The 20,086-nt window shown below is 45.9% G+C and overlaps 1 protein-coding gene across 3 annotated transcripts; it reads left to right on the top strand.

Moving 5' to 3' along the window:
- The first annotated feature begins 606 nt into the window (after window positions 1-606).
- Spo11 (SPO11 initiator of meiotic double stranded breaks) lies at window positions 607-15,207 on the top strand. 3 transcript variants are annotated; one of them, XM_027423265.1, is made up of 13 exons: window positions 607-743; window positions 3,064-3,177; window positions 5,396-5,484; window positions 6,034-6,100; window positions 6,546-6,654; window positions 7,018-7,104; window positions 7,958-7,994; window positions 8,294-8,403; window positions 10,820-10,919; window positions 11,304-11,341; window positions 11,933-12,009; window positions 14,122-14,233; window positions 15,088-15,207. In XM_027423265.1, the coding sequence occupies exons 1-13, from the start codon at window positions 607-609 to the stop codon at window positions 15,205-15,207; spliced, it is 1,197 nt and encodes a 398-aa protein (XP_027279066.1). The 3 variants fall into 3 exon arrangements, with proteins under 3 accessions (XP_027279066.1, XP_027279068.1, XP_027279067.1); XM_027423267.1 differs by lacking the exon at window positions 3,064-3,177 and having other exon boundaries at window positions 8,306-8,403; XM_027423266.1 differs by lacking the exon at window positions 3,064-3,177.
- Window positions 15,208-20,086: the final 4,879 nt, after the last annotated feature.

Genomic DNA, 20,086 nt, shown 5'->3' with positions numbered 1-20,086 from the left:
CTCTATGTGTGTGTGTACTACATGCATGCAGGAACCCACAGAGACCAGAGGGCATGAGGTCCCATGGAACTGGAGTTTTGGGGCAGTTTTGAGTCCCCTGGTGTGTTCTAAGAACTGGAGGAGCTAGGCTTTGGTGCACTAAGGTTCTTAATTGGCGAGCTTTCTCTCCAGCCCCAGAAACAACTTTTTGGATAAAAGCAAGTCCCAAACATTATTCTGACCACAGTAAAACCTTTAATCCCAGCACTCGGGCGGGGGAGGCAGGGGGAGGTGACTGCTCCCACTCACACACACCCCAGGTTCAGGGCCGTCCTGGTGAAAAGTTGCAACTATTGTTCCCCCCAAATGACTCCCCAAAGGGGTTTGCAAATGTTATTGCCCCTGAGTTATCCGGCCCTCGACGCTGGCTAGATCTGCACGCGCCAGCAGCTCCGCGTGCTCCCGGGCTGCGCCTGCGCGCTCCGCCCGCGCGCCTGCGCACTCCTGCCCGCGCGCCTGCGCACTCGGCCCGTGGCGGCGGCGCGTGGTGCAGTGCGCACGCGCGCGTGGCCAGAGCGCGGGAAGGGTCGCGGGCGCCGGGAGGGAAGCGTCGCGGCGGCTGCCGTCATGGCGTTCGCGCCCGCGGGCCCTGAGGCCTCGTTCTTCGACGCCCTGGAGCGGCACAGGGCTGCCCTGTTGGCCGCGGAGAAGAGAGGCGCAGGGGAGAGCCCTGCCGGGGCCGCGCGCGCACGCCCGGCCTCGAGGTACAGCCTGAAGGATGGAGGGGAGGCTCGCGCCCGCCGGCGCCTGAGGAGAGCGAGCCACGCCGGAGCCCGGCAACCCCCCCCACCCCCGCCTCCCTCCCGCAGTGCTCGACCCCTACTTTAAATTAACAAACGAAGCCCCGCCGAAGCTTGCGGTACACCCGGCTGTTTTCCAGAATGTTCCAGGAGCAGCCCTCCACCCTGCTTCCTCGGTTCTCAATATCCTTCCTAGTCAGGGACTCTGGGGTTCTATTTGGGGTTTTAGGGGTTTTTTTAATTTTTAATTTTTTTTTAAATTATGAAAGCCAGACAGTGGTGGCGCACGCCTTTAGTCCCAGCTCCCCGGGTCCAGCCTGGGCTACAAGAGCGAGTTCCAGGACAGCCCGGAAACCTTGTCTTGCATATCGAAACAAAACAAAACATATTATGAAATTATAAGTGTGGGGATTTTTTTGTTGTTGTTGAGGGATAAGAAGAGGAAAGAGAAAAATGTAAAGCTCTCTAAACTAGTGGGTTTCTCAGATACAGCCAGGCCATCAACATTTTAAGGGATTTATGATAAGACATTTCTCTTGACCTGTAGGCAACAGATGAATGCATTTAAAGTGATTTATTTAAAACTAACTACTCTCCTACCACCCAAGGTGGAATTAACTACAGAAAAATGCATTTATATGATTCACAGTTTTCCTTTGTCATTTTTCTAGTTTGTCACCTGTTTGTATCTTTTTTTTTAAGATTTTATTTATTTATTATGCACACAACATTCTGCTTCCATGTATATCTGCACACCAGAAGAGGGCACCAGATCTCATAACAGATGGTTGTGAGCCACCATGTGGTTGTTGGGAATTGAACTCAGGACCTCTGGAACAGCAGTCAGTGCTCTTAACCTCTGAGCCATCTCTCCAGCCCCTTTTTTTTTTAAGATTTTATTTATTTATTACCTGTTTGTATCTTAAACACATTATTTTAAAACCCAAAGCAGCCACCCAAAACCCCACAAGCAAACAAATGTTATAAAAGGATTTATTTTCTAGGAGAATTTAGGACAAGAGAAAGGAGATGGTGGGAAACCCTGTTGACAACGAAGCTGTGTATTGAGCTCATTAAGATGTGGATATAAAGATGTCTCATTATATCTTAAATTTATTTTCAGTATTTTTCCCAAATTGTTCCAAGCTTTGAAAAAGTAACAAGTCGTTAGTCTTTACTGTATTAGAAAATACTAAATGTTTTAATAATTATTTTCTGATCTACTTTTTTTTCAGTGAAAACATTGAAGACTCTGTGGACATTATAACTCAACATTTGCCCACCTTCTATGTTAACTTGGTTCCCCTTTCTAGGCAATTTGCCAGTGTTACTTAGAACGACAATTTTTGGAGCTGATGATTTGTGAAATTAACAGCCAGCTGACAGAAAACTGGGTTCAGTCTTGATATTTTGTGGTAAAGTGGCATAGTTTAAGTAGCCAAGACAACCATTTAGTACAGAACTCACAATTTATTCCTTTCCTGCAATCGATTAATTTTTTCCTTTTGAATCACCAAAACTTAAGGATGGTTAATTTCTAAGGCATGAGATCAATTAGGGCAGTAAGCTACAAGCCGCTGTGTTCGTGTGAGTGCATGGGTGCATGTGTACGTGTGCGCACTCGAGCTTGTCAAAGCCCGACCACATCATCCTTAGTTAAAATATTCAACAACAGTATTTCAAGCCAAGTCTGTATTAAAGTCCAGTTTCATGGAAGTTATTGCAAGCAAATAAAAATGCATTTGTAAGTTACATTAGCTCATCGTTAATACAAAAAGGTTATTTGAGAGATGAATTAATAGGCAAATCTAATCTCTGAAAGTAACTACTGTAAACACAGTTGTCTGAATGTTTGCTGAGGTCGGAGTATAGTAAGAGAGATGGTTATTGGCATAGATTTCCAACACCTGTAATTCTTGAACTTAGGAGACCAAAGTCAGGGTTGTGGGTCTGAGGCCATCCTGGACTTCATGGTGAGTTCCAGGATAGCCTCAGTTACCTTGTGAGACATTGTCTCCAAAAGCAAGACAAAAACAACAGAAATCTAGTGAAATAAATAAGTCGTGCCAGGAGGTGATGGCACACACCTTTAGTCTCAGCACTTGGGTGGCAGAGGCAGATGGAGCTCTCTGAGTTCAAGCCTGGTCTACAGAGCAAGTTCCAGGACAGCCAGGGCTACACAGAGAAACCCTGTCTTGGGGGAGAAAAAAAAAAAAAAAGGTTGTATTGATCTGGGAAACATTACATGCTACAAAATCAAATCACGGTGTGTTTATTGTTTCAGTTCTGAGGTTCTTACATCTATAGAAAACATTATCCAAGACATAATCAAAAGCTTGGCAAGAAATGAAGTCCCTGCCTTCACAATAGACAACAGATCGCGCTGGGAAAACATAACGTGGGCACTTCGCAATTTATTTCTTCATTTTAAAAATATGTGTGTGCTTGCCTCTGTGTGTGCATGGGCGTTTGCGTGCTCGTGTGTGTGTGTGTGTGTGTGTGTGTGTGTGTGTGTGTGTGTCTGAATATGCTTACAGGTGCCCATGGAAGCCAGAGAGGGTGTCAGATCCCCTGGAGCTGGAGTTACAGACACTGTGAACCACCTGATGTGGGTGCTGAGCTCCAGTCCTCTGTAAGAGCAGCAAGCACTCTTAACTGCCCAGCCATCTCTCCAGACCCTGAAGTTTACTTCATTGTTTTATTTATTTATTTGAGAGAAGGTCTCACTGTAATGCCCAGCTGGCCTGTAACTCACAATGTAGACCAGGCTAACATCGAATTCAGAGATCTGCCTGCTTCTGACTCCCTAGCACTGGTATTAAAGGTATGTGCCTGGCCAGGTGGGCAGTGCTGGTACACATCTTTAATCCCAGCACTCAGGAGGCAGAAGCAGATGGATCTCTGTGAGTTCGAGGCAGTCTAGTCTACAGAGCGAGTTCCAGGACAGCCAGGACTACACAGAGAGACCCTGTCTTGAAATAAATAAAAAAAAATAAATAAATATAGAAAAAAATATGTATGTGCCACCATGCCTGGTCCCTGCAGTTTTATTTTAAAATGCAATATCTATGTTGTTATTTCAATTTGTTTTAGAGTTATAGTCATATGTCATTCTTTTCATTCCCTGTACCTGTCCCATAAAAATTAGCAGGTTTACAAAATCCATGCACCACAGAAGGGCTGTGTGAACTGAATTCAGTGTAAAAGATAACGCCAAAACTGAAAGGCTGTGTGAACTGGAGTCAGTGTGAAAATGAGGCCAAGACAAGGGGGCTATCTAGAACCACACTGAGGGAGGGGATGGCTCAAAGTCTCTTTGCCCTTCTGAAAACAGCAAATGTAGAGCCATGCTTCTCAGCACTGGGGAAACACCCTGGTTCAGTTGTCCTCCACTCTGCAAAAGCAAGCCATTGCTCAGGCAGCTGCAGTCAGTGCTGACATGCAGGCCGCAGTGCACGCACCCTGAACATAGCACAGGGTTCAGGCCTCATCTGGCACCTTTCTCCAAGTTCTCCAGCCTAGTGACAAAGGTTTGGCACAAACAGTCAGACTCTGTCGAAGTTACAGGGGACAGGGCCTAGGGAGACCTTTGAAAGTGTTATTTGAAGGTAATATCATTAGCATAAGATGGATACTTGGGCAGTGTGTCTGGAAAGATGGATTTCACATAGTTTCAAAGCAACTGCTGTATGGTGTATTCTCCTGGCGTCTTCTGCCACCGTTAGGAAAGCCTGGGAGGTTCAGTTTAACACACATCAGTAGTTCACACAGTGTTAATTTGTGGGTAAATTGAAATAAAATATTCAAAAATTAGTACTAAATTGAACCGGAATTTTTTTTGTTTGTTTTTTTTTTTTGTTTTTCGAGACAGGGTTTCTCTGTGTAGCTTTAGAGCCTGTCCTGGCACTCGCTCTGGAAACCAGGCTGGCCTCAAACTCACAGAGATCTGCCTGCCTCTGCCTCCCAAGTGCTGGGATTAAAGGAGTGTGCCACCAACACCCGGCGATCTGAATTATTAACTGAGAAGGAATAATGGCAAAATAAGTAAAATACATAATAGCAAAATATATGTAAGTATTCCATACACACTGTCAAAATACATAATAGCAAAAAAAGATAATAGCAAAATATATGTCAGTATTCCATACACACAGTCTTCCCCCAACAGAACGATGCACACACATACACCATACCTTTGCTAGCCAGTTTGAACCTTCGGGTGTCCTAAGCTCCCATGCTCACATAGAGAGGAGATGTGGGAGATGGCTGAGCGGCCAAAGTGCTTGCTGTGTAGCAGCAGCAGCCGTGTTAGGCTGCCCAGCAACCCCATAAAAACAAACTCCAGCATATGCCTGTAATCCCAGGGCTGAGGATGTGGAAACGTGGATCCCTGAGGCTCACAGACCAGCCAGCCTATGGTGATCAGTGAGCTCCAGGACAATGAGACAAAGATTGTCTCCTAAAACAAGATGGGTGGTGCCAGAACCCAGAACAATTCTCAAGGTCAACCTCTGGCCTCCGTGCATGTGTACATGATATGCAGAAGGTCATACCAAGTGTGTGTCCAGGAATTAAGTCTTTCCCATTTTGTTCCTTTGTTTTGAACCAAACAACAGGTTTGAAGATTCTGTCGGCCTTCAGTTGATACCTCAGTGTACCACAAGAAAAATCAAAAGTGACTCACCAAAATCAGTTAAAAAATTTGGTAAGTTAATCCTTCATGGCATTGAGTCATCAACAATAAATGAGTTAGCTATTTCTAGAGCTTAGCTGTTCGTAATTGGATGTCTTCACGTGTTCTTCAATAGGTACCTTGTCCTTAAAATAAATCTCTAGGCTGAGGGGTGGTGGCACACTCATTTAATCCCAGCACTGGGGAGGCAGAGGCGGGCAGATCTCTGATTTTGAAGCCAGCCTGGTCTATAGAGCGAGTACCAGGACAGCCAGGGCTGTTACACAGAAAAACCCTGTCTTGAAAAAACCAAAACAAATTTCTAGACTTGTCGTTGTCAGTAACACTGGAAGCGAACTGCCACTCGAAGGAAGCATGCTCTAGGTTCATGTTCAGGGGAAATTACTCTGATTTGCTGCCAAGAAAACCCTTGATTTTATTCTTTACCTAACCCTTCTCTTTTGGAAAGATAATTTTAAAGCATTATAGACACATAGAGGGGACAGTTAAAATTTTTGATAAAAGTATCTTTCAAATTAATGTGAGAGAGAAGCAAATTGTTCCTTATGTCTTATTTTCCAGCTTTGATTCTGAAAATACTATCCATGATTTATAAGCTAGTACAAAGCAACACTTACGCAACCAAGAGGTAAACATACTGTTCTGGCAAATTCATTCTCAATAATGCAGTGTGAGATTGAGTTAAATTACCTGTTTTAAAATTTAATGTGGGTGTTTTGTCTGCATGTGTGTCTATACACCACATGCCTGGTGTCTGAAGAAGCAGAAGACACTGCCAGTTCCCTTGGAGCTGGAGTTACAGATACTTGTTTGCAGCCATGTAGGTACTGGGAATTGAACCCAGGCGCTCTGGAAGAGCAGCCAGTGCTCTTAACTGCTGAGCCGTCCCTCTTAGAGCCCCCATTAACTTTTAAAAGATGCTTTGAAAAGCCATGAAGCCTGGACCCCAGGCAGTTAGTAGCTCTCCTCGTATGCTGTGTTTCTTGCAGTAAGTGTCCTCCACATAGTACTCTATGCTTGTCACAGTCTGGGGACATGGTGCTCATTCACAATGTCACCTCACATTTCCATAGAGACATATTCTACACTAACAGCCAACTCTTTGGGAACCAAGCTTCAGTGGACAACATTATAGATGACATTTCCTGTATGCTGAAAGTGCCCAGGAGGAGCCTGCATGTGGTGAGCCACTCCAAGTACAAAATACTGATGCAAAGCAAAACGGTAGTTGCCCTTAGTTCCAGAGCAGAGGCAGAGGCAGGCAGCGAGACCTTGTCTGGGGGAAAAGTGCACTCTGTCCTCTTTTCATGTCATTTGATAGTGTATTTTCTCAACACAGCCTTAACCGGTTTCCAGTATGTTCCTTTGGACCTTTTCAGATATTTTCATTTCCCAAATGCCCTTACATGCCTTCCACTCGCTCCACCTACCCAGATTCTGATCTAAGCTACAATACAAATAATATCTTACGAGATGAGCATGAGGAGAGGCTGGTAGCGAAAAGTATATTGATGGGGATGGCTTCAAACATGTTATTCTTTCCAGTTATCGACATCCAAGGGGTTGATTGCCGGCAACTTGAGATACGTGGAGGAAGATGGTACCCGAGTGCAGTGCACCTGTAGTGCCACGGTGAGCCGTTTCTGTCTCTCCTGCTCAGTGCCGCACAACCCCTTCCCTTGTGAACTGGATTTCATTCCTTGCTTTCTTGTGTAATTTAGAGACAAGGTAAAATTATTTCTAATTGTGTGAATATGCGTGTGATGCATGTGTGTGCTCACAGGTGCGTGTGGGCCCCAGCACAAGTGTGGAGGTCAGAGGACCACTTTCAAAAACCGCTCCCTCCTGTCACTATGGGTTCCTGGGATCAAACTCAGGTCATCAGGCCTGTGTGGCAAGTACTTTTACCCACTGATCCATCTTTCTGGCCCCAGAGATTTTAAAATAAAATTGATGGGTGAAAAGGTGTGTGCTTTATGGGGTTCTACACCAAGCATGCAGTTTTCAAATATGCTAATTGTCATATCGAAATAAACAGACACAATTCTCTTTTAAAGTGTGCTGATATTTTCAAATAGTGTGTGGCATGGCCTTTTTGGCATGGCTATTTACATAATCTGTGTGGTTCTGAAATGAACACATTTCCTCCCCAAACCCTGATGCTGCACTAGAGCAGTGATGTGGGTGGGCGGATGCTCCCATCAAGATGGGGCCCGGCGGTGCTGCTGAGGCCCCGCATCGGGACACTTTTGTTCATCCTGTCTGCTGAGCCACAGCTGTGCAAAGTTTCCACAACCTTCCCTGCTGGGGAAGCCACTTGTGTCTGCTTTCCTAGGGTCTGTCTGTTCCTCACTGAGCGACAGTCTCTAGATTACCCAAAGAAAACCGAAAGCATATGCTTGTGGTGACGAATTATAAAATGTAGTTACACTTACTTTTTATTTAACTTACAAACTGCCTGTTTTGTTTTTTCTTTTTAACTTAGGCTACTGCTGTGCCATCTAACATCCAAGGGATCCGTAGTATCCTTCAGTGGGAAGACTGTTTAAACTGGAATGCTGTTTCAAAGAGCTTTGCCTTCCTGTTGTGTAACAAACAAGTTAGACCATAGAGACAAGTAGCCACAGGCCCCTTGCTAGGGCTTTCAGGAGCTCACTGTGAAGCAGAGACGGCACCTATATACCTGGGTGAATATAGACATTGGGAGGCAAAATGAAACCTTTTGCTGTAGCTGCCTTTGAGTCGAGGCATATGGTACTGTAACGCAGCGGTGACTGAACTCAGATGCTATGCCTGCAGTTTCTCAGCCTTAGCCCCACAGATCTCATCACAGATGCAAAGTTCCTGTTAATAGTAGAGAAGGATGCAACATTTCAACGGCTCCTGGACGACAACTTCTGCAGCAGAATGTCCCCATGCATCATGGTCACGGTAGGACATTTGCCTCACTCTATCACTGTGGTGCTGGACACAGTTCCAGCAACATCCGGGCACCACATCCCTCCCTGTGCATAGAGTGTGCACCGTGTCCTCTCTGTGCATAGAGTGTGCACCGTGTCCTCTCTGTCCATAGAGTGTGCACCGTGTCCTCCCTGTCCATAGAGTGTGCACCATGTCCTCTCTGTCCAAAGAGTGTGCACCGTGTCCTCTCTGTGCATAGAGTGTGCACCGTGTCCTCTCTGTCCATAGAGTGTGCACCGTGTCCTCTCTGTCCATAGAGTGTGCACCATGTCCTCTCTGTGCATAGAATGTGCACCATGTCCTCCCTGTGCATAGAGTGTGCACCGTGTCCTCTCTGTCCATAGAGTGTGCACCGTGTCCTCTCTGTGCATAGAGTGTGCACCGTGTCCTCCCTGTGCATAGAGTGTGTACCGTGTCCTCTCTGTGCATAGAGTGTGCACCGTGTCCTCCCTGTGCATAGAGTGTGCACCGTGTCCTCCCTGTCCATAGAGTGTGCACCGTGTCCTCTCTGTCCATAGAGTGTGCACCGTGTCCTCTCTGTCCATAGAGTGTGCACCGTGTCCTCTCTGTCCATAGAGTGTGCACTGTGTCCCTGTCCCTGTCCATAGAGTGTGTACCGTGTCCTCTCTGTCCATAGAGTGTGCACCGTATCTAGTGTCACAGAGCAGAAATGTCCAAGGTGCTTATTTCAACATCCTTAAACCCAACTCAAGTTCAGATGAGGTTCTCTATTCTTAAACAGCAGCAATTTCCCCAAATGGGCTTTGTTTTCTTGCTCCTCTGTGCCCCCCTCCCGTCCCCCCCATTCCTAGTTCAGTGTCTCTCCAGGGCTGTGGGCACTGACAGGGCTTGCCGTCCTTCACATGACTGTATCCCAGGTGATGCACTGGGTCAGGCTAAAGGAGCTTCCCTTTCCACAATGCACAGGGACAGTGAAGGACACAGGTGGCTGTGTGACACCAGTGGGACTACAGTGTGGCTCAGCTAATGCAGTACTCAGCCAGCAGCAGCTAGCCCAGAAATTCGGCAGCAGGGAGAGTGAAGCAACATGTGTGCCTCTCAGAGTAGCAGCCTGGGGCCAAGACCTGATTCTCTGTCTGCTAAGTGTGGCCCACTTCCTAGCTGTTAAGAAGCTGTCTTCTCACTGAGTGTTCACAAGGAAGGGAAGAGCAAGACACAGGCAGGAGAAAGTCTTTCAAGGTCCCTTATGTAAGGGTTCCATCCCATTTGGGGGAGGCCACCCTTCTGCCTCTATTCCAAAGCCTCACCTCCTGAGCCCTCACACTGAAGGGTAGTGTTCTGACAGGAATTTATGTGACACAGAAGCATGGCTCTACTAAAGGTAGTTAGCTTCCTGTGGTATGGTATGTGAGGAGAAATCCCAGGAACTGGCTACAGGAGGGAAGAAAGCTTGGGGTGCACGCAGATGGGGGCTGCCAAGTAAGAAGATGGATCAGGATCCCTGTCTCTGATCTCTGATCACTCCACACAGCTGTCAAAAACCTGCTCCTCAGAGAAGAAAGCTGCTTATAGTGCTGTGCTTTGTTAGAGTGGCCGGAAGTGCAGCCTTAGCATAGCTAGGAGAGAGTCCCATGAGGAGAGGAGGTGTAGGGCAGCTGGGGGAGCCTTGTAGACCTAGCCAGTCCCACAGCAAAAAGATAGGCTCACAGGAGGCTTACTAGGGGTGTGTGGCAGCCTGTGGGGCAGATGGCTTCTTGTAAGGTTTGGACTTACCTCAGTGTGTGTATGGTAGGGGGTGGGGACTGAATGAAGGACACTTGAGAAGGACTAGGTGACTCCTGATTGTGGGGAAGTCTACACGACCTGTGGCACCTTACTGCAGCGGCACCGCTCAGAGCCGCAGGACAGACACAAGCACTCAGCTCTTGGTGAGAGAGTTCCAAGTGCGGTTTTGGCATGGACTCTTGGGGTGATGGCAGGAAATCCTAGTGGTAATCTTACGTGAAAGAGCAAAGAATCGATCTAGAAGATGAAGGACAATCTGTAGGTGTCTGGTCCATCTTTGCTGGCATCATGTGGGTTCTGGTGATTGAACTCAGGTCATCAGGCTTTATCTGCTGTGCCATCTCACTGGCCTTCCCCCATCTGCTATTTCAGACACAACAGGGTGAGCACTCATAAGTGTGTAAGGCCTTTATTCTCTCTGGTCCTGAAGAGATGCTTCCTGGGGGTGGGGACTTCAAACAGGCATTCAGGAAGCAGAAATGTGAACATACAGGGCTCTTCTTGTTGAGTACTGTACATTCTCCTTACCATCAACCTGGAACTCAGGGTGTGGCACACTTATCAGTGCTGATGAAATACAAGCAGAATGTACCCAGACCGTCCTTGTGAGGCCACAATGCCTGACTCTGTCTGCTTTCAGGGAAAGGGCATTCCAGATCTGAACACGAGGCTCCTGGTGAAGAAGCTGTGGGACACATTTCATATTCCTGTGTTCACACTGGTAGATGCTGACCCACATGGTAATCTCTCCTGGACTATTTGGGATGACAGTCCAGTCGTGACTGAGTCATGCTGTCACATGTTTTCTGCTCTTAGGACATTTGTTCAGTGTGCTGTATGGACTAGGGGGTAGCTCAGTGGTGCTCAGTGTACTGTGTGGGCTAGGGGGTAGCTCAGTGGTGTGGCACTTGACGAACATGCATCATGCTTTAGTTTCAGTCTCCAGCATGGTGATCAGTAGAGAGGCTGTAGTCATTTAAGGCAATGTTTAATATATGGAATTGAGAACGTAGTTTTTCATTGGTAATGTCCACAGAGCTAAGCTTTTAGATGTTAGATGGAGATTGTGAGTGTGGATTCCATAGCTGTGGTCTGAGTCTAACCTTGGAGCTCACTCTCAACAGGCATCGAGATACTGTGCGTCTATAAATATGGATCCATGGTGAGTACAGGACGTTTCTCCCTTCTCCACCACATCTGTTACAGTCGCTGGCTTTCCTTACACCCCTGGTAAGCCAAGGCTCTCCAGGATTTCCCAGGGGAAGTGGTGATCTCTTCCAGAGCCCATCTGTGCTTCACTGGTGTGAGCCCAGCCCCTAGCATGAACAGCTACCCAAGGTAACAGAGAGACGAGCTGCCTGCAAGAGGCACAGCCATGCTATCTGAGCTGCTCCTAAGGAGCATCAGATAGGCCACAAGTGTCGCATGCAGTTTTGACTTTGCCACTGTGGTTCCCACAGTGACAGAAGGGGAAACATCAAGTCCACACTGGAGCCAATGGTGATCAAATTCCACTCTTGAAAACCTGTAGAGCTACAAATCCCAGGGTCCCGCCAGACTGCTGATCCTGCATCTCCAAATGAGCCCAAAGCTCAGCCAGGTTCCTAGCAGAAGGTGACGGAGCAGGGAGGGAGGAAGTGAGTGTAGGCCAGAGGTTAATAGAGCCGTGGTCCCGACCACCTCACCCTGCTTCCAGAATAGAAAGCCAGGGCCCTGCCCAGCTCACCTGACACAGCTCTGCTCTTTACCTCAGTCCATGTCTTTCGAAGCCCACAGTCTCACCGTCCCAACTATCAGATGGCTTGGTCTCCTCCCTTCTGATATTCAAAGGTAAGATATCTCCCTGCAGCATGTATGGCATGCCTGGCATCACTAGAAAATCCCTTGCTGACTGAGTCATAAAGTACATTTCTTGAGGATTCTGTTATTTATATAGTTAATGAAGGCTCGGCATGAGGGCGCACGCCTTTAATCCCAGCACTTGGGAGACAGAGGCAGGTGGGTTTAAGACCAGCCTTGTCTCTATAGTGAGTTCCAGGACAGCCATCAATACTACATAAAGAGGCTCTGTCTCAAAAAAAAAAAAAAAAGACAAAACCTCAATGAATTTAGTTAATGCAAGGAGAGGCATTGGAATCCTGTGCTCAGAGGACTGAGTCAGAGGCCAGCCTGAGCTTCAGAGTGAGACTCTGCCTCACAGACTGTTAATAAGTGTGAGGCCTGGGATGGAACTAATTTCAGTCCTGATCTTGAATGTTCTAACTTTATAGAGTGATCATATCTTAATATCAGAGTTTGGGAACTTCCAGCACTTCAAGTTAAGGGTCATTTGAGGCAGGACCGTTCTAGATGACTGGTGATTTTCTGCCTACAGCTATGACCTCTCCCCAGAAACCTCAGGGTCCTCTGTTCCTTTGTCATCTGATTTCTGCATACAACAAAATGTGATCACTTTTGTTGTTATAAATGAATACATTTCTCTCCTGTAACAGCTCCAACTCCTGAATTTCAACTCTCCCTGTGCCAGCATGTGCTCAGGCCATCCTCACAGCTGCTCTGCCGAGATTGTAGGTGCAGGCACATCAAAGGGTCCTCTGATGATTAAGCCTTTACCTGAATCTGTGTGTGTGTGTGTGTGTGTGTGTGTGTGTGTGTGTGTGTGTGTGTGTGTGTGTGTGGCTTCCCCTGCCTTCAATAGGGTCCTTAATTTGTTCTTCCTGGAGAATGAGCTACTTGGCCCTCACCATGTGGGGAATACATGTGAACATGTGAGTGCAGGCACTCACAGAGGACTGAAGCCTTGGAACCCTAGGCTGGAGCGACAGGCAGTTGTGAGCTATGCAATGTGTATGCTGTAATTAAACTTGGGTCCTCTGCAAGAGCAATATACACTCTTAAGGACTGAGCCATTGCTCCAGACCCTGCAACACCCTCTTGCTATACTCCTTTCCCTGTGAAAGGAACTTGAGTGTGTGTGTTCGGGATTTCTGGAGGCAGTGGGTTGTCTTGGGTGTAGATGCCTATTCCCCAAACCTGCGGACCATGAAGCTATGGACTTAGTAGGAAGGAAACACCCCCCCCCCCCGGAGTTTTGAATGCTTCCAGAGAAGGAAGCAGAATTAAACCAAGCAGTTACTTGTTATGGCCACAATCCCTTAGAGTGACCTCTTTGCACAAACACATTTGGGACAAGGAACCTGATGGCTTTTAAGGCAGAGGTCTTGGAGGAACTCTAGCTATGGCTCCTAAGCCCCTCCGGTGTCCTCAGAGCCACTCCAGATAGATGCATGATCAAAGCAAAGAGGTTGCAAGGAGCAGCACTAGAGTCCCTTCAGTCAGCTGCCAGGAGCTGCCCCTGGCACATGCTCGGGATTATGGGAACATTGAGGAAAGCTGAAATGAGAGTTTACCTGGAAACCTCGACTTGTGACTTCCAAAGCAGGTTACACCATAAACTCAGATCTCTCTACTGTTTTCAGACTTCAAACTAGATAAGTGTGCATCCCAAGTAAGAAAATAATATACATCCTCAGGCACTTAGTAGGATTGGATCAAGCGCTTAGTAGGCAACCACTTCCTGATTTCTATGTGTCGGCCACTGGCCACTCATTGCTGGAGCACACAGCTGCAGGAACAGAGAGCTGGGCTTTCCACACTAGCTCTGCTCAGGGCACTGGATGTCAGTGCTCTGTTTAACAGGCAGTGTCTCTCTGTTGTCATCTCACAAAGGTGAGGAGGGGTAGGAAGGACAGAATCTGTTTCTATGACAATACAAACTTCTACCTTGGGAAACCTCCCGACCTATGACACAGAGCTCCATATACTGAGATTGGGGAAGTGCACTGGACTGATTTTCTCACTTGTTTTTCTTAGTTTGTTGACATAACAACATAAATACAGGAACAGTCTGCTTCTACTGATCACTCCAATCTATGTTTCCAGGCTAAACATACCTAAGGATAGTTTGATTCCACTGACAAAGCATGATCAGAGGAAACTGGACAGTATCCTGAAGAGGCCTTATATTACCTACCAACCCCTCTGGAGAAAAGAGGTAGATGGTGTGTTTTTATAGAACGTAAATGCAGATGCTGTGTGCCTTCCTTTCATTGTAGTGGTAGCTGTTCACACAATACTTTTAGCATATCCTTGAACTTCTATTTCATTTTTTATCTTGCTACTGATTTTTTTGTTTGCTTGTCTGTTTTGTTTTTTGAGACAGGTTTTCTCTGTGTAGCTTTGGAACCTATCCTGGCACTCAGACGAAGCTGGCCTCGAACTCACAGAGATCCGCCTGCCTCTGCCTTCTGAGTGCTGGGATTAAAGGTGTGCTTCATCAACGTCCCGCCATTACTGATTTTTAATTAACGTTTTCAGTTAGTGTACAAGATAATGGGTTTTATTTTAGCATTTCATGTGTATATATCATGGTACTTTGTTTATCTACCCCCTCCCAATCCCCACTGCGGGTCATCCCTGCTGGCAGGTCCTGTTCCTACCCCAACACGGTCCCCCTTCTGCTTTCACACATGTCTACACGACATGTTAACCCTAGAGTCCACATGTAAGAGAAGATTGCAGCATTTTTCTTTTCCTCCTCCATTGTCTGTTCTTTTTCTCTCTCCCCTCCTCTGTTGGAGTCTCCCTTCCTCACATAGTATCTCTTATAAATTCATGTCCTGCCTGTATATTTTTAAGTCTAGACTCTGTTCATGGTTATGTCACGTTAACAGTGGTGGTATCACAGTTTTTTCGGATAAAAAAAGAAGGAATTCGTAAAAGTCCCAGAACAATAGCACTACAGTCATAAGGCCTGACCTGATAATTCTGAGCAGTAGCCACCCTAGGTGCTCTAGCAGGCCTGTGGTTCCTGACAGACAGTGGTAATACTGTGGTACCTTCTGGCAGCTGGAAATGATGGCAGACTCTAAGATGAAGGCAGAGATCCAAGCCTTGACCTTCCTGTCGGCAGACTACCTTTCCAGAGTGTACTTACCCAACAAGCTGAGGTTTGGAGGATGGATATAAGATCACAGCTAGGCGGTGTGTACTTACCAGAGCTTTCATCAGCTTGTTTGAACTGCAAACACTGGGTGAAGGAATACCTAGTCTTAATTCTGCAATGATAAAAATAATTTTACATTAATATGTTTGTCAAAGCAAACTCCAAAATGCTCTTTAGAATATTTGATCTTCTGTAAGGACAGATTCTTATTCTATGTTCTAGAGTGATTATAAAGTAATTTATTTAATTTTTAAATATTATTAGGAAAACTGTTCCATATGAAAGTCTATAAAAATATTTACTTCTGTTGGGCAGTGGTGGTTCACACCTTCAATCCCAGGGAGGCAAAGGCAGGTGGTTCTCTTGAGTTTGAGGCCAGCCTGGTCTACAGAGTAAGTTCCAGGACAGCAAGGACTGTTTCAAAGAGAAATTCTGTCTCAAAAACCTTAAACACACACACACACACACACACACACACACACACACACACACACACACACACACACACCTTCCTGCAGCATAGCTAGTGTAGATATTAAATATCTCACTAGCAACAAAAACAGCAATCAAAACTCAAGAGGTTACAAAGGAATTACATGGTATTTTTTTTCCTTGTACCTTCTTTTGCTCCATAGTAGGCGCCTTGCCCTGTTAATGTACCTGTGAAACTAGTAAAGTTTATTGCAAACAAGTATTCAAATTGGTGTGTGTCCTGTGCCTTGCTCTACTCATTTCCAGTGTGTCTCTACCTATAACACTGTACCTGAACCTGCTTTCCAGCCACACGGTGTTGCCCACAGCCAGAATCCAGCATCCAGATTCCTCTTTGTTCTCTGAGTGCTAAGACTGACTGCAATGAGGCTTCTTTTACAGTAGACTGTGCGCTCACTTCCTCTAGCTCTACCTTAATTTTGCCAAAGGTAACCTTTATGGTCCTAGTGCATCCCTAAGTGAACAGAAGCTTCAACTGTCTGCATGCCTGCCACTTCTAGAAGGATGTAAACGCTGCTTGGTTTATAAGGCTCAGTAGCAGCTGATGTGACAGGACCAATTCTGCAAGTGTGTGGGGGCTGCCGCTGGGTACACACGATCTCACATCATTCTCCCAGCAATGACTCCGTAGTTTACAGGTGAGAGCTCTGAAGGTGTTACTTGCCCAATGCCACAATAGCATTGGGAGACAATAATACCAACCACCTTCATGAACAAAACAACAGAATATACAGGGGCTACAGAGAAATGGAGAGGCAGCCCTTGTTCAGAGTTAAGAATTCCAAGATAGTTGGGGCTGGAGAGATGGCTCAGTGGTTAAGAGCACTGACTGCTCTTCCAGAGGATTCAGGCTCAATTCCCAGCACCCACATGGCAGCCCACAATTGTCTATGACTCCTAACTCCAGGGAATCCAACATTCTCCCACAGAAATACATGCAGGCAAAACACCAATGCACATAAAATAAAAATAAGTAAAGCATAAAAAAGAAAAAAAAACAAAACAACAACAAAAAATAATTCCAAGATAACAGCAACAGAGAATTCAACTGAGCCGGGTCCCATGTGACTGTACTGATCACATAGGTATGACACTGGCCTTCCCTGCCCAAGAACTTGTAGTAAAGACTAAATGAGGCAATATGACAATGAAAGAAGACACTCAGTATGCATCACGCAGTATGTGTATTTCTAGGGACTTCACAAATGCTGACTCACCTCATCCTGTAAGTTAAGTCCCTTAACTGACCACCCCATTTTACAGATGGGGAAATGAAGGCACAGGGAAGTTTAGTAACTGACTGGTCTGTGTCTGCAGACTAATAAACAGTGGAGCCTAGACGTCACCTTGAGTCTGGAGACTGCTTCTCATATGTCCTGCATGCACACTGCCAGGGGAAGATCTAAGCCATGTGCTAAATCAAGGCCCTGATATCATACCTATGGCATTAAGATGGCTCCTGGACACACAGGATACCGAAAATTTTGTTTTGAGAACATTTTAATATGCTGTTGATTTGACTTCCTTGTGAGACTTATCAAAGATTGTTTAAAACCTTTGTAAATTACTAATGTTTTTCTTTAAATTTATATACAATACCAGCATGCTATAATGTCACTGAATTTTGACAAGCTAAAAAAGAGAATACAAGTTAGAAATATATTTAACCCACAGAACATCTGAGTTAGGCTATATTGTCAAAATGGGAAGGAAATACAAGACTTCAGTAATCATTAAAATTTGGAAATAAATTTAAAGAGTTTGCAGATTCATTCAGTTCATCTAATTAAATTATCTAAAGTTTATGGCTGGAAATTTTCTTAAAATAATTTCCTATTATTTGGGAAACGAAGATGGAAGGTCAGCCGCACTGAAGTTGGCTATGCTACCCACCTTGATTGGATGCAGATGAGAAACTGGTGCTAAAGTTTTGGGAACCATCTAGAATTCTAAGTCACAAGACTGGCTTTTAGAAAGGATTACTGCACAATAGCTCTTTCAAATGACAGCTGGCAACAGACATGCCCTCGAGGTGCCATAGTCTCCTGGGCCCATGTGGGAGAGCACAGGGCTGGAATCTGTTTGTAGTTAGGGTGAAGAGGAAGGAGCACCACAAAGCATGTTCTGAGACTCTTGGTTTCCTTAAGGGCTCATAATGACCCTCATTTAAAACAAAAAGCTGTAACATCCCATTTTCTGGGAAATTGAACTGTCGTTATTGGTGATGCTAAGTGATTTCAGAAGCCACGGTTTCACAGGGGTGGGGAACAAGCAGTGCACATTGTACAAAAATAGGACAAATCCTCTAGGATGTCCCTCATGGATTCTAGGCCTCCTGTTTGACAGAGTGGAGCCAGTGTCTGTGAGGTGCTGCTGGAGAGGACAGACACTCTGAAAAACCATGTACCACGAGTGTACAGCAACACTGATGCTGGGGTGTCTGCAGAAGGCAGTGTGGAGCAGCACCAACCCACAATCCCTAAATGGACTGTCCAGAGAGGCACACCCGGAAACTACAGTCCCCTAAGACAGGCCAAGCCTGCCCTCTGCTGGCTAAAGCTTGCTGGGCACACAAACCCTTCCACTCTTTTGAGTGGGAATTTCCTTAAAATTATTTCCAAGTCACTTTTAAAAGGGCTAGATCGAAACGTGTGAGTCTCATAAAAAGAAGACGTGGGAAGCCAGGAGGACCTCTGGTAAGCACTTCTGAGGCCTCATGAGTAATCTGCTCTGGGTACCTCCACTCCCAAGAGTCTGCACTTGGCTGCCAAACTGCTTGCAAACTTTAAGCCAGCCTATGAGAACTTTCCAATAAAAATGTCAAAATTAAGTATCATTTAAGTTGAAAAATTAGCTGAAACTAAACTTATAAGCACATCCATTCTCTTGGACATGGACTATAAACTACAGTCTGCCCTGAGTTTTCTCTGAGACTTCATTAGTGTGGGTGATAGTCACAGCCAAATTCCAGTATTTCGATGTTTATGTGGGGTGGTTTTGTTTTGTTTTGTTTGCTTTGTTTCATTTTTCCTAGACAGGGCTTCCTTATTTATCCCTGGCTGTCCTGAAACTCACTCTACATGTAGACACACTGGCCTCAAACTCAGAGATCCACTGGCCTCTGCCTCCGGAGAGCTGTATTAGAGGCGTGCGCCACCACACCCTGCCTTCTGTGAGTTTTTAGCCATACTGAGTACATAGATAATTGATCTCCTTTGGTGTTTAGGCTTGGTGAAGTGGCAATACCGCCTCTCATGTTCAGCCAGGCTTTGGTTCCCTTCACTCCCTACATCTGTGGTGGGGGACAGGTTCTAATATGGTCTCTATCTCGTAACCATGATGAGGGAGGGCAGTAACAATGACAAGAGCCCATACTACTGTTCTAGGATGGAATGGGAGTATTAACGTAAAACATGTGTTTGTACAATATAGTTCAGAGACAGACACAGGATGTGAGCTGCTGTGTTTGGGTTAGCCACTGCTGTTAGTGGACTGACTGGAAGACATGCTACAGCAGCCAGTCCATTTATTCCCCTAAACACCCCTTGGGTGTATCTCGGAATTATCTGGGGGGATTTCAAAGAATAATTTCCTGAGTTCTACCCAAGACCTACTAAATCAAGAGTTCCGAGAGTGGAATCCAGACATGGAATTTATTTAAAGATTTATTTATTATGTATACAGTGTTCGGCCTGCATGTATGCCTGCAGGTTAGAGGGGGCACAGATCTCATTGCAGATGGTTGTGAGCCACCATGTGGTTGCTGGGAATTGAACTCAGGACCTCTGAAAGAGCAGGCACACATGCTTATCCTCTTAGCCACCTCTTCTCTTCAGACCAGAAGGTTTTTTTTTTTTTAAGTTCCCAGTAATTCTAACAGTTTGATTGGACTCCTCAGTGGGGTCGTGAGTCCAAGCACCTGGGCTGTGAAGGTGGTAGAGGTGTGTGTTCTCAGGCCCTCCCTAGACCTGTGGCTCTGCACTTTACAAAGTCTAAAGCTCTCTGAGAAGGTCATGGAGCAAGCAGACACAGGACACACACAGAAGCCTTGCAGTGCTAAGCAGCTGTCTGGTGAGCAGCAGGCTTTGAGGACACTGGAGCCAGACCCATGCTTCCTTGTCAGCAGCCTGTGAAACAAAGGGCTGGAGGTGGCTGGATGCCGAGGATAAAAAGATGAGCTTTCTACCAGACCTGATTTCCCAAGTAAGTTGCCTGAGAGATGATTAAGAACTATTTGGAGCTGGCTCCATAGACTGAAGAACTCCATGTCTTAGTCAGGGTTTCTACTGCTGTGATGAAACACCATGACCAAAGCAACTTGGGGAGGAAAGGGTTTATTTGGCTCACACTTCCACATCACTGTTCATCTCAAAGGAAGTCAGGACAGGCCTGGGGCAGGGTGGTGCAGAG

Source organism: Cricetulus griseus, chromosome 6 (genome assembly GCF_003668045.3).
Source record: "Cricetulus griseus strain 17A/GY chromosome 6, alternate assembly CriGri-PICRH-1.0, whole genome shotgun sequence".
Classification (NCBI taxonomy): Eukaryota; Metazoa; Chordata; class Mammalia; order Rodentia; family Cricetidae; genus Cricetulus; species Cricetulus griseus.
The sequence above is the reverse complement of the archived record's forward strand: the minus strand, read 5'-3'. Positions and strand labels throughout refer to the sequence as shown.

Excerpts from the sequence above, each read along its gene's own strand:
- Spo11 (XM_027423265.1), top strand. The coding sequence starts at position 607 with ATGGCGTTCGCGCCCGCGGGCCCTGAGGCCTCGTTCTTCGACGCCCTG. Across the intron at positions 7,105-7,957 it reads AGTGCACCTGTAGTGCCACG|GCTACTGCTGTGCCATCTAA; the intron begins GTGAGCCGTTTC and ends TTTTTAACTTAG. Across the intron at positions 7,995-8,293 it reads TAACATCCAAGGGATCCGTA|ATCTCATCACAGATGCAAAG; the intron begins GTATCCTTCAGT and ends TTAGCCCCACAG.